Consider the following 13,329-nt stretch of genomic DNA (forward strand, 5'->3'; position numbering starts at 1 on the left):
ATCGTGCTTCACTCCTGAAACCAGTCCCTGGGTTCATGTTTGCTTTAAATCATGGAAATGTGGTGGAAGTCGTGCAATAGCCACTAAAAAGAGAAAGGACAAATAGTAACCTGGATGTAACTCCAGTTCTGTGAGTATGTACATAGCGAAGGGCATTTACATCCAAATAACTTTTTACTCTTCTTATTGAGCAACAAGCCAAAACATTAATCTTGTTTTGTTATTTTATTAAGAACCTTAAATGAAAAAAATACAACACTTGTGTAACAGTACTTGCGTGCTGCAGAAAGAGGTACAAATATTCCAGTGTCTCCCAAAGAAGTAGTCAAAACGATGCAGATTCCAGTTAGACAGTTACTATTTCAAAAAGCAAATTAAAGTTAGTCAACATCGGATGTAATTTACAGTAAAAAAGATATTTCAAGTTAAAAGCTGCTTTGATATCAAAGATGTTAAGACAAAATCGTTGGTGTCTACGAACGCCAATACATGTAACATGTTACAATACTGTAATAAAATAAAAAATAATCAGGCATGTTATGTAGATCCAGTTGTAATGCTTTACATCCTGTAGATAGGCCGACTGACAAACCAGTGTTGGCTAAAATGAAATAAAAACTAACGTAAACAGCACATCAGTAAAAAAAAAAAAGTCATCGACCGACTGATCATTTCGGTGGAGTTGACATTGAGCTCTGTATTTATCAGCACAGTGCTAAAGCTTCTTATAAGGCCCTCTGCATGAAGCTGTGTCCTTGGTCCACAACCACCGGCTGTGATATCACTTGCTGTGGGCAAACACTGCAACAAAAAAAAAGAAAGTACGGCTAATTACAACATTTTGGTCGTCTGCCGCTTTCTAGCCAACATAAACACGCTCAAGCGGAGTACAGTTGGACAAAACTTAGGTTTCTCCAAAACATAAAGAGGGTGAGTAGTTCATGATATTTAGAAATCTGTAACGCTTGGTTAATATTCCCCCTGGTCTTCTGCCCAGAGTAACGTTTGAAGGACTGAAACCAAGAAAAGAAGAGAAAAGCAATGCTGTACTCACTCCTCTCCCTCAGGCCTTGTCCAAAGCTGCGCACCAGCCTGATGAGGCCCCAGAGTAAAACCACTTTAATCACCAGTGAAATCAAAGCTCCGGTGACGGCGGCTGCCTCCAGGGTGTACGAGCCGTCATGGAACCATTTCATTACCACCTGTAGTTAAAGCAAACCATTTTTTCAGCAGTAATCCAGCGATGTCATACTCGTATAGCAGCTACAGATAAGATGCTTTATCGTCCCCTTGAGGAAATCTCTTCTATTTTGACTGAATCCCACGTGCACCATCTTGCTAAAATTGTCCCCAACAAATGCTCTAGTCACTCCTGTTTGAGTAACGTTTCCTAAAAAAGACATGGATGGATCTGTTTGTAAAAGCCAGTCCACCTACAGATTCAGAGAAATTTAAATATTGAATATTTGAAATCTGGTAAAAAATCTGTCAGCAGCTCACCGTGTACATCAGATAAACAGAGAAGGCTAGTTGAGGAAGGTTCTGCACCATGAAGACCCAGACTAAGACCTTGACTTCCTTTATAACCTGAAGAACAAAAAGATGTTACAACCACTAAATGCTTGTGAATTATACCATCTGTACTCTTAATGATTTAGAATGCATCATGCATGATGTTTTATTATCAGTTAGTGGCAGAGTTAGTCCCTCTGCGTGAACAGCAGTTTTACTAGTGAAGACAATGGATGAAGAGCGCTCACCGCAATAGCCCCAACAATGGCGGTCAGCAAGGCCCACCCCACTCCGACGCCCAGGATAATGCTGTTGGTAGCAGACATGGCTGGATCCACCGCCGTAATCAGGATACAAAGACACAACTGAAACAACAACTGTATGTCATGATTGAGCTCATTTGAAGAAATACTTGTCCATGAGTTTGTCTTTTTCACGTAGTTCTAAAATCACACACAGGCATTCTTTTGTACCAACAGATGTTCAATAAACACCTGATGAGAACCGTGTTGCAGAAAAGTCACACAGACCAGCTCCTTGAACAAAGGTAGCACCATTCAACCTGAAATGAATGCATGAGCATGAGCCAATGTGGGACTCAACCAGAAAACTAGCTCTGTAGCTATTCTCACTGACATCACTATTTTTAATCTGTCCATGGTAGTACGTGTATACATACACTGCATACCATATTGTGACACTTATTGTAAAATACTATGCTATGGCTTTTTTTTAATGACATTTTATGACAAAGAATACTGCACTATTTTTATGATTGTGTTTTAATATACTACACTACACTATTACTTTTTATGAATCTTTTCGACATATACTATGACTTTATGACTTTTTCGATATACTATACCAGGGGTGGCCAACCCGCGGCTCGCGAGCCGCATGCGGCTCTTTGCCCGGTTTCATGCGGCTCTTACGTTCATATCGAAGTTTGTATTTGTGTTTTTTTAATGTTCGTGTTCGCTTCGCTTGAGTTAAATACGGTATTTTCGTCAAACGCGCATGTGCGGCCACAGATTACGTTCCTCGTCGACCCATTTAACGCCGAGACGGACTGTTTGAAAGCCCCGCTTTAAGTAAAAATGTAAAAGTCGGACAATTTACAAATATCCGTTGTATCGCGCAAGGCGGAGCTCCTCCCCGATCCGCACGCGCCGCGCACACCTCCACCAGCGTATGTGACAGCAGCAGCAGCACCCCCCCCCCCCCCCCGCCGACAACCGGCCCTTTGGGGGCAACCATGATGCTGATGTGGCCCCAGAGCGACAATGAGTTTGACACCCCTGGTGTACACAATGTTCATTGTTGAAAATGACTGGCCTGTGGTCTTAGGAGTCAATTTCTGTCATTATCATATTGGTGTGTGACATTTACAATAAATCTGGCTGAGCAAAGGTATGTGTGTGTGTGAGGAAGGGATAGGGTGATGTTCATGTGTGCCCATGTGTATGATGTGGCTCTTTGCGGTAACACAGTAAAAAATGTGGCTCTTGGTCTCTGACTGGTTGGCCACCCCTGTACTATACTATGATTTTTAAAAACTTTTTCGGCAAGCTATATTATGACTTTTTCGACAGGTTATACTATGACCTTTCCACATGCTATACTATCGTTTTTTTCGACATGCTATCCTATGATTTTTTTTTACTTTTTCAACATGCTATAATATACTATGACTTTTTCGACATGTTACACTATGACTTTTTTATGAACTATTTTGAAATACTATGATTTTTTTGACATACTATACTATGACTTTTTTAAGACTCCTTTCGACATTCCATATTATGTCTTTTTTAAATGCTATACTTTGACTGAACGAATTTTTCAACATACTATACTATGACTTTTGTACGACTTTCGAAATGCTATGACTTTTTAATATCTTATTTCGAAATACTATATTATACATTTTTTGCTAGTTTTTTTTGACATTCTATACTAGGACTTTTTCCAATAAATTATGAATTTTTCACAACTTGTTTTGACATACTATACTATGAAATTATGACTTTATTCAACATCATATACTTGATTTTTTTGATGACTTTTCTCAATGTATTATACTATGAATTTTTCATACATACTATATGACAGTATTCTACGACTTGTAAGACTTTTGTCAACAGATTATAGTATGACTTTAACATAATATACTATACATTTTTTGTGACTTTGTTCGACATACTATGTATGACATCCTATGACTTTTACACATTCATAGTACATTGACTACGGATTCTTTTTTATGAATTTTCACCAACATACTATATTAGTACTTTTTCAATACAATCATGGCAGACAAATATTTATTTAAAAACAAAACTATACTATGACTTTTTCATGAAATGCCATTGCTTTTTTATGACATACTATACTTTAACTCTTTTGAATCATAATCAGCTTTATTGACCAGGTATGAGTACACACATCAGGACTGGAATAAATATTGAATGACTAACGTACCAGGTTGCTATTTATACATCAGGTCGTTGGATATGTACAGCATATGGACATACACATCAGTTTACAGTATATACACCTCACCTTATAGGCCTATTTGACAATTATATGTACATGTTACAAAAAACAGTATCTATTTAAACAACTGAATTTAAAATACAAAGTATAATTTAACTGATGCGTGACGACCTGTGGGAACACACTGTTCCTGTGTCTGGTTGTTTTGGCGAACAGTGCTCTGAACCTGGGACAGGTTGTGTCCAGGGTGTGATGGATCTGCAGTGATGCTAACAGCCCTTTTGTTGACTCTGAAGGTGTACAAGTCCTGAATGGAGGGCAGGAATGTAACAGTTCTGGTGTGCAGTCGTTGGTGTAGAAGGAGCAGAGCAGTGGGGAAAGCTCACATCCCTGGGAGGCACCGGTACTGATAATCTGGGAGCTGGATGTCATCTTCCCCAACTTTACCTGCTACATCCGGTCTGTCAAAAGATGTGTGATCCATTACAAGTGGGGGGGCTGGCACAGTAAGCTTGGTGGGTTTGGAGCAGAGGACTTCTGAGATTACGATGTTGAACGCCGACCTTAAATCCACAAACAGGATCCTTGCATATGTTCCCGGGGAGTCCAGCTGTTGCAGGATGTAGTGCAGTCCCATTGACTGCATCATCCACTGAGCTGTGAGCCGGGTAGGCAAACTACACGGTGTCCAGCAGAGGTCCTGTGATGTCCTTCAGGTGGGCCAACATCAGTCTCTCAAAGAAATGTTATGACCACAGACGTCAGGGCGACGGGCCCGTCGTCATTTAATCCTGTGATAATCCAGGTTTGATTCTGACTCACAACCCTTTTCTGCATATCATTCACTCTCACACCGTCTCCAGCTGCTCTACTAAAGACCATAAAAGCCTTAAATAATCTAAAAAAAACTGACATAGCATATGCAGACATATGTAGACAATCAGCACTAACAATTAAAACGTGACAACATAAATCATATGACATTACAGAAGACGGGTAAAAGTACTGACAGACAAAAAGCAAAGCAAACGGGAGCAGAGGGGGTAAGCATGCAGTGACTAGGTATCATTATATTTGGGCCAAATGAAATGTTTGGACTCATTACAGTCCTGCAAAAGCCAGAGAGAGATTTTTTTTTTTGTCAGAGCATTTGATTTATTGATTGTTGTCGGGATGTAAAGAGAATTTCAACAAATATAAAAATGTATCTGAAAACATTACGAACCCTAGCTTTAAACATTTATCTGAAAGAAGACGGTGTTAACCGGGGGAAGTGCTGATCCATTGAGATTTTTGAATATAAAAAACAAGCATTGTGAAATTTGATTTTTCCAGCAAAAGGAGACTATATATATATATATATATATATATATATGAAGTATATTACAGTGACGGTAGCCTTTAGGTTTATTATACAGGAACATGAGGGCTTTATATACACATTGTACAGGCTTGACTATTGTATCTGTGGTTAAGGGACCAAGAGGTTGTACAGTTGTACGCGAGGACATCATGGCATGGAAATCAATCTTAGCAGTTTAAAAAAAAATCTAAAATTGTTCCGTTGAATTTTGTTTTTGCAACAGCTTGCTTAACTTCTTGAAGCACAGAGTTGGAGTCTAAGATGACCCCGAGGTATTAGAAACCACTTGTAGCTGCTCACCTGATACATAAACAATGTTGTTGAGGAGCATCACTTGCGCTTTCTGTCGACTGTATTTTTACATTAAGATGAAAGCAAGAATCTGCAAGTCACTTTGCGACAGCCTCCATTAACCATCAAGTCTTTACAGTTTATATTTTTGAATCGTTCGCGTATATTTGGACATCAGCTCAAAAACATGCTGAAGGCAGATATTGATGTATAAGCTAAGAAGGAGCGGATATAAAATAAAACTATCACACACTGATTTCTGTTTGAGGGAAGACTTGAAGCTGCAGAAGAAAAATAAAGTGACATTGTTGTAAGGAGGATGTTGTGATAACCTGCGTCGAGGGCTTTTCTTATGCTAAGATGCACCACACAGACTTTTAGGCATTTGTAAGTTGCTATAGTATTACCCTTTGCTTCACCTTTAAAAATCAAGCTTTTCATTTTCAAATGTATTTAGTGACCATGATCCTCAACATAAATGTTTGATTGTCAGCATTGTAATTGCCGTTTTAAGAACACTCTTCTGTTCCTTCATTTCAATCCAATGAGGTGAAGAGCTGAGTCATTATACGACTTACTTGTCCTCTCTGGTTTGTTGCTACACACAGTACAACGTCAATTTATAGGTTTCCATTCCGCTTCATTTTCCCCAGTTCATGTTAAAAAATCACCAAATATAACAACCTTTTAATCCAAATGACATTGCCTTAGCAAGTCTTTAAAATGCTCAAACAGGATCATTTTAGCAGAGGGTGGCTGGTAAATTCCAGTAATGACCTATGAAGAAGCCACTTGACATGGGCTGCTGGTAGCGCAGGGTAAACACCATCCTAGCATCATTTACAGGGGGAAATATATATATGAGGTTTCTTTAACGGTGCAATTGCTGGGTTTTTAGGTGGTCTTTATCCAGTGTTTTTGTAATATATAGTATTTACCAACTGACTTGTTAGTTTTTTTTATTTTTCAAGGATCATTAATTGTCATTATGCAACACACGGATGGGCTTGATGGAGAGATACTGGGTAACACTCACTGGCACTGACGGTTGAAGGTTTCCCCAATGTCATGCGGATTCCACACATTGCCAGCAGCTGCTCCGGTTAGCCTCCCACTCCCCAGTTAGATCCACACCTAGCCAGCACTAGTCCCCGGCAGCCACCTTCTCAACGATGCAGTACGCCTGCTGCCAGACCGGTAACACCCCGGTCCCTTTAGTGACAAGCAGATGTGTTTTCCTCTCCAAGCGTTGGTCAAATGTAACTCGAACAGGTAACAGGAGCGAGGTTAGGCTGCCGATCCTTACTTCCGAGGGTAGCATCATGAAGAGGAAGTAGAACTGGAGTATTAGGCTGCTTTGCAAATTAAATGTTCGAGACCCGGAGTGCTGACGCTGGTTAACAGGTGTAGATCGTCCTGGGCATTGGTGAATGTCACCGAAAACTAACAAGGTATAGAGTTATCAATAGTATTTTAGTTCTTGAAATTCTTTTTTTATTACCGTAGTAGACAATCCCTCTGATTAAGAAGAGTCACAAGATCCCAGAAGTCAAAGCAGGTGAAGGGTGTGAATGTGGGTTTATTAAACGCAGGTTCATGTTGTCGGCCAGGTGATGGGACTCTACAGTGTGAGGGTAAGGTCCAGCAGGCCACACAGACGCAGCGTCGTTGGCTGAAGATCTGTTAGTCAGGTTTTCAGTGTAGCTCCTCTTTTCTTGGCCTGGTTGTACAAGATTCAAGTTTCTGTCGGCTTCATCTTTGGCTCGACAAAGCCGCCTTAGTTTTGCTGTAAACCAGGGTTGTTTGTTGTTTTCATGAGCACGCACACATTTCTTCACAAAAACTGTTGTACAATGTCACATTGTCAATGAGTTCATCCAGATCTGTAGCTGCAACATCAAAAACACACTAACCAGTGCAGTCAAAGCGGGCCTGTAACTCCAGCTTTGCCTCCTTGGTCCATCTCGTCACTCTGGACCACAGGCTGAGCAGGTTTGAATTTCTGCCTGCGAGTTGGGAGAGGATGAACCAGCCAATGATCAGAGTCCCAAGGCTGCACGGTGAACAGAGCAACAAGTGTCCTTTACTGTAGTGTGGCAATGATCCGGCGTGTAATTATCACTGGTGGGACATTTAATCTGTTGTCCGATATTCATGAAGTTCTTTGCTGAGGTTTGCTCTGTTAAAATTAGCTAGAACAATGAGCCAGGAGTCTGGGGTTTTTGTCCAACCGGGTGATGCAAAGCCTCGCTGACACACGCCTCAGGCGGGGTATAAACACCGGCCAGAACAAACGAGAACTGCTGCGGTGAATAAAACGGTTTGCCCCTGTGCTTTCCCCGATAGCTCCTTTACACTGTCCACTGTGAGCTATCGGAAGCCCGGCAGATGGAGCGAAGTGTCCAGGATGTGCTCACCAAACCAGGTCAGTTGCAGTGATGCAGAGGGCAGCGCCTCTGGAGGAGTCTGTGCTTGCTCTGTTGAGAAGCAGCAGCTCATCCACGTTGTTGGCCAAGGAGCAGAGGTTCACCACACGCATTGACGGAAGCTCAGTTCTAGATCCCCGCTGTCGCAGTTTAACAAGTGCTCTGGCCTGTTTCCATCCGTGTCTCCTGCTCATCTAGCAGAGAGCTGCTGCTGCTTTGACCTAAAACTTACTGGTTGGATGAAAAGGTTTGACAAGTTATTTGTCGGATGTCCCAGGTCAAGGAGGGATAGCTTTAAAAAAAAGCCCGCCCCCCGTTGCTGCACAGTTCGCTTCCTTATTTAGATTTTTTTTTAAAATATATATATATATATATTCGTAAATAGTTGCAACCATTGATAAGCACCTAATGAGGGTACAAAAAAGTCACATCATCCGCACTGTGGAGGCTGTCTATCACATTTCTGTAAAGAGGAATGCACATGAACCTGAGCCTGAAGGTCAAAGGTCACCATGGAGAAACACAGGTTCAGCAGGAAGTATTGCTCCTGGAGGCTGTCCAAGGCCCCGCCCACACGGAACGCCATCATGTTGGGCCTCTGGATGAGCAGCAAGGTGCAGAAGACCTGGATCACGCCGAAACACATGATGCACACGAAGCGAACCTGCGACAAACAGATCACAGCTGGTTAATCAATGTTGGTCGATTCTTAATCACATATATAAAATATCCTTTATGCAATTGTGATGAGGGATGACACTTAATACTACTACATTTGAGTCTGGATCAAAGTGATGGACTGACTGACGGACCAATTGTCATCCATAGTAATATTATTCAGGGCAGGGGTCAGTAACTAACTATGAGAGTGTGCAGATCACTAATCAGCAAACTATTTACTAAACAGGAGAAACTTGCACAGAACAATGACTTGACAGCGATATTCTCCCATCTGTACGTGTCATTATCGCTTTCTCACAAGCTACCATCAGTTCACTTTCACAAAATCAAGGCAATGATAAAAGGTAGATAATTCAGCATCAGCAAACATCAACAAACAGCGATACTATCCAGCCAGAGATATAAAGACACACACACACACACACACACACAGACACACACACACACACACAACAGAACTGACATCAAGTGCCGGAACAATGACTCCTTTCAACAGGATGAAAGCTATGAGGATCTCCTGTTATTCACCCTCATCATTAATAAAGTGAGATTATTAGCAGCAACTAGTATGAAACTAATCAAATTGCATCTTAATCTTTTACAGTGTTCTTAATGTTGACAAGTTCAGTTCCACTAATCATGATGTGTGCTGAAGGAATTCAGCTTCAATAGCAGCTGATTATAAATCCGTGTGCCCTGGGTTTTGCCTCTCAGGCCAAACGCCCAAGCTACCAGTGTGGTCTGTTCACTGATCAGGGTGTTTTAAATAGAAGTCAATGGTGTTGACAACTGGTTACAGCTGCTACTGAAAAAGGAAAAACAAAACGCCCTGATTTATACAGCTGTCCCCCCTATTATATATCAAACTGTCCAAGTCCAGAGGGAGTTTAAAGTCAACTCGTCTTTAGGACATAGTGACAGCCATTTATACAATCCCTTACAATTGATCTTGAATGTTGATGGGCTTAAAATGTTGAGTTTTTTTTATAATTTGTCTATATACTCTTTTTAATTATCTCTAAGAAAAAGACGCAGATTTGAATGATTGAAGAATTAGAAGCCCAATTGTAATTTCAATCAACAAATGTTTTAAATATTTATTTTCTCAAATGTTATTCTGTATTTCATGTCATGTTCATATTTTTAATATATTGGGGCCATGACTACATGTGTTCTCATTTAAACATGTTATATTGTGGATCCTAGATTGTTTTGTAAATCCTTAAGTCAAATCAATACATCAGTCAAATGAATAAGAAAGTAGGTCGTGAAAACATTTCAGTCTGCGACCTACCAGCAGCTCCTGCTTGAACCGTGACCCCAGCACGGCGAAGTTGACCACCGATCGAGCCATAACCAACGACACGCCGAGTGCAAACACCACCAGCTCCTGTCTGTTCTCCTGCAACACGCCCCGGCTGATGTAGTAGACGCAGAACGCTGCATGCATGGGACAGACGAGTCACTGTATTACAATAACGCTTTCTTCATGAAGCTAGTAGCTTTGTAGTTGAACTTTTACACTCTGTATATCTGAACGTAAAGCCATTATGATGCAGTGTTCATTCATGTTTTATACTAATTATGGTCCCGATACTGGAACTGCATTGGTTCCATTTGCTATATTCTTATGTTGGATGAAGGGCGGCAGGTGATAAATATTAACTATTTATTTATCTCTATGATCGTTTTTCTTTACCATTTAGTGTATATATGTAACATAATAAAAAGATTAGAAGCTACCAAAACTGTATTTGAAGTTTTCTTAACTTAATCTGATCAGCAGGAAAAGAAAGGTATTCATTTCTAATAATACATATGGCTGTATACATGGCTTTCTTCCTTGTGATGGAGTCATTGCACTCACATAATCCAACCAACTGGATGAGGGATACAGTGAAGTTGTCCTCCTCAGACGAGTCCCCCTGCGTGTAGATGCTGAACACCGTTAGGCCGAGCAGCACCAGCAGAGACGCTATGGTGAAGCAGAAGTAGAGCCTGAGCAGACATGACAGCTCTGACCAGGGCTTTATCTACAAGAGGGTGGAGATGGAGAGGTCAAAGAATGTGAAACAACAAAGTTTGAATTGACTTTAATGATTATTTAGATGACATTCAAACCCATCTTTACGCCCACACAATTCGTTTCAGTTTCCCTCCATTTCATGACACTTAAAATAAAACTTCCCTACTTTCAGAACTACTCATGCTTTAGCTTCTTTTATGTTGCAGCAGCTCACCGGTCCACATGGTGTCGCGACCAATTCCTGGTGTCTGGGCCTCAGGTTTGGAGACAGAAGATCTGGGCCTTCCTGGGGTCGCCCAGAAATCTGGTTGCCCAACAAAGGACTGCAGTGTAACAACAATGTAATAATTATACAGAGGTTCACATTGGGTACACAGAAGAGCAGTCCAGTAGAAAGCAGAAGGAGCACAAAGATCAAATACACCAGTTGGAAAGAGTAACGAGGGACAGGTGAAACCAATCAGGGCGGGCTAGGTAATTACACAGGCAGGCAGGACAAGTAGTGAAGCAGGTGAGTACTTAAAAATAAAACAAAGCAAAACATCAATAATAGTTGTGTCTGCAGCGCACAAGGATTTCAAGTTCTATTTGAAAAGTCCACACTGCTGACCGTCCCGGTGTCTTTAGGAGGGCCTTACCGAGCACGGCGGGGGGCCAACACAGCGAAGGTTTAGTCAGGAGAATCCTGAACGTGATCCTGCTGTGAAACCAGAGGGAATGTGGTTCTACCTAAGAGCCAGCTTCCCCATTAATGAGTTATAGAGTCATGTGAACAGTAATTAATGACAGACCCGTGCCTGAGCATGACGTCTGCAGCAGGTCTTTACAGGCATGGAATGCAGTTGACGTTTGCTGCTACAAGAAGTCACAACCAAACTCTTCTTTATTTTCCTGGAGTAAAGTTTGCAAAGTTTGTAAACGAAGTGAATTTACCATCGTGCTTCGTGAAGCAGCACTTTTATAATCCGCTTTGGGGGATTAATCACAATAACGTTGTTGTTTTTTTTGTGTAGGACCGAATTGAAAATATTACCAAAATAAATATGTGAATGAAATGGACAAACATTTTTTGAAAGTTTAAAAGTAACTAAATAACGTGATGAATGGCTACAAATCTATTAAATTCAAGCAGGAAGACCATAAATCTGTACATGTGTACTTTTCTATACGAGTTTTAACAGCCCGTCCACCTCAAAGACAGTCAACAGATGAACCACAGACATAAACACACACTTTATATAAAGCCTGTACGATTCAGTGAATTCACATTATCCGTTGTTTGATTAAAAATTTGATTAAGCGTAATGAAGGGTGTGGCGGGTTGAAGAGCTGATAAGCATAATTGCCACTACTGTTACCAGACATCTTTACAGAGTTTGCCATTACATTTCCTCGTGACGCAAACAGAAGAGAGACAGACAGAAGAGAGACACATGAACTGCAACAGTCTTCAAACTTCTCTACGGACCTTGTCTCGTCCATTTCCTTGTCAGCCTGTAGGAGCCGGATCTAACATTCCTTTTGCTGACTGCCAGAAAAATAACCGATTTTCAGTTTCATATTTGACACAAAAACAAAAAAAAATGTAAACAGGAACAAGAGCCCGTTGTATCACGAGTTCTTCTTCTGCTGCTTTACATTTGGCTGCATGGCGGCTGCTGCCCCCTGGAGGACAGAGAAGCTTTCTCTGGCTAGTGGAGTGATTGTTACTTAATTCCTTGTGGCATTTGTGATATTTTGTATGTTTATTTGACAAAATCAATTACTCCTTAACATGCTGCTGTTAAGTGTAGGGGTGAGCGAAGGGGTATTCAGTAGCTTGCAATCTGCAACTTCACCGCTAGATGCCGCTAAAGCCTACAAAGTGGACCTTTAATTTGACGCAATGGATTCACTGAAACGTGCAAAGTGAACGGCCAGGCCGATTTAAATGAACCTCGTAGCGTCTCTCACACCCCCGAAAACGATTGCAAAAAATGTCCAAATCTGTATCTGCAACATTTCTCTGGAAGGTAAATGTACAATGCTTTCCTCTGATGTAGAAGTACACAGTATGTATACAGATGATTTGCATATATTTCATGTGCTTTCGGGGCCTTTTATTTCGGGAGACAATGAGTTTGAATAATGACATAATTCAATATTTTTCTTATCTAAACATCATAATAAATCTATCGCTGTTTTGGGCCCTTCTAGTTGGGCCCCCCCAGGCCCAGGGTTCCTACCTTGCCCAGCAGTAAGGTCCACCCCTGGTGGTTTTTCCTGTACCAGAGTGTATTTCACTGATGTTTCTGACCAGGAGTAGCTGTGGGTCATGATCAGAGATGGGCAAAAATACATCAAAATGTATTTTGATACAAAATACAAAATACCCCCAAATAAATGTATTACAACAAAATACAAAATACAAAATACTGGTGCCAGAAAATGTAACAAAATACATGTATTTTGTATTTAAAATATAAGAAATACTTTTTTCTAGATTTTCTGTTTTCTCACAATTTGGTATAGCAGAGCATTCAGGTTTGGCTTAT

The 13,329-nt window shown here is 40.8% G+C and overlaps 1 protein-coding gene across 1 annotated transcript; it reads right to left on the minus strand.

Annotated features, from left to right (window-relative positions):
• Positions 1 to 217: 217 nt before the first annotated feature.
• On the minus strand, positions 218 to 12,413 carry LOC306712316 (uncharacterized protein). The gene is made up of 9 exons (XM_079181548.1): positions 12,264 to 12,413; positions 11,010 to 11,118; positions 10,637 to 10,802; positions 10,064 to 10,209; positions 8,576 to 8,752; positions 1,761 to 1,877; positions 1,501 to 1,587; positions 1,055 to 1,202; positions 218 to 801 (listed from the first exon to the last, which is right to left on the minus strand). Exons 1-9 carry the CDS (start codon positions 12,275 to 12,277, stop codon positions 782 to 784), a joined length of 984 nt encoding a protein of 327 aa, XP_079037674.1. The 5' UTR covers positions 12,278 to 12,413; the 3' UTR covers positions 218 to 781.
• Between the last annotated feature and the right edge of the window lie 916 nt (positions 12,414 to 13,329).

This window comes from Pholis gunnellus (genome assembly GCF_910591455.1).
Source record: "Pholis gunnellus genome assembly, chromosome: 2".
Taxonomy (NCBI): Eukaryota; Metazoa; Chordata; class Actinopteri; order Perciformes; family Pholidae; genus Pholis; species Pholis gunnellus.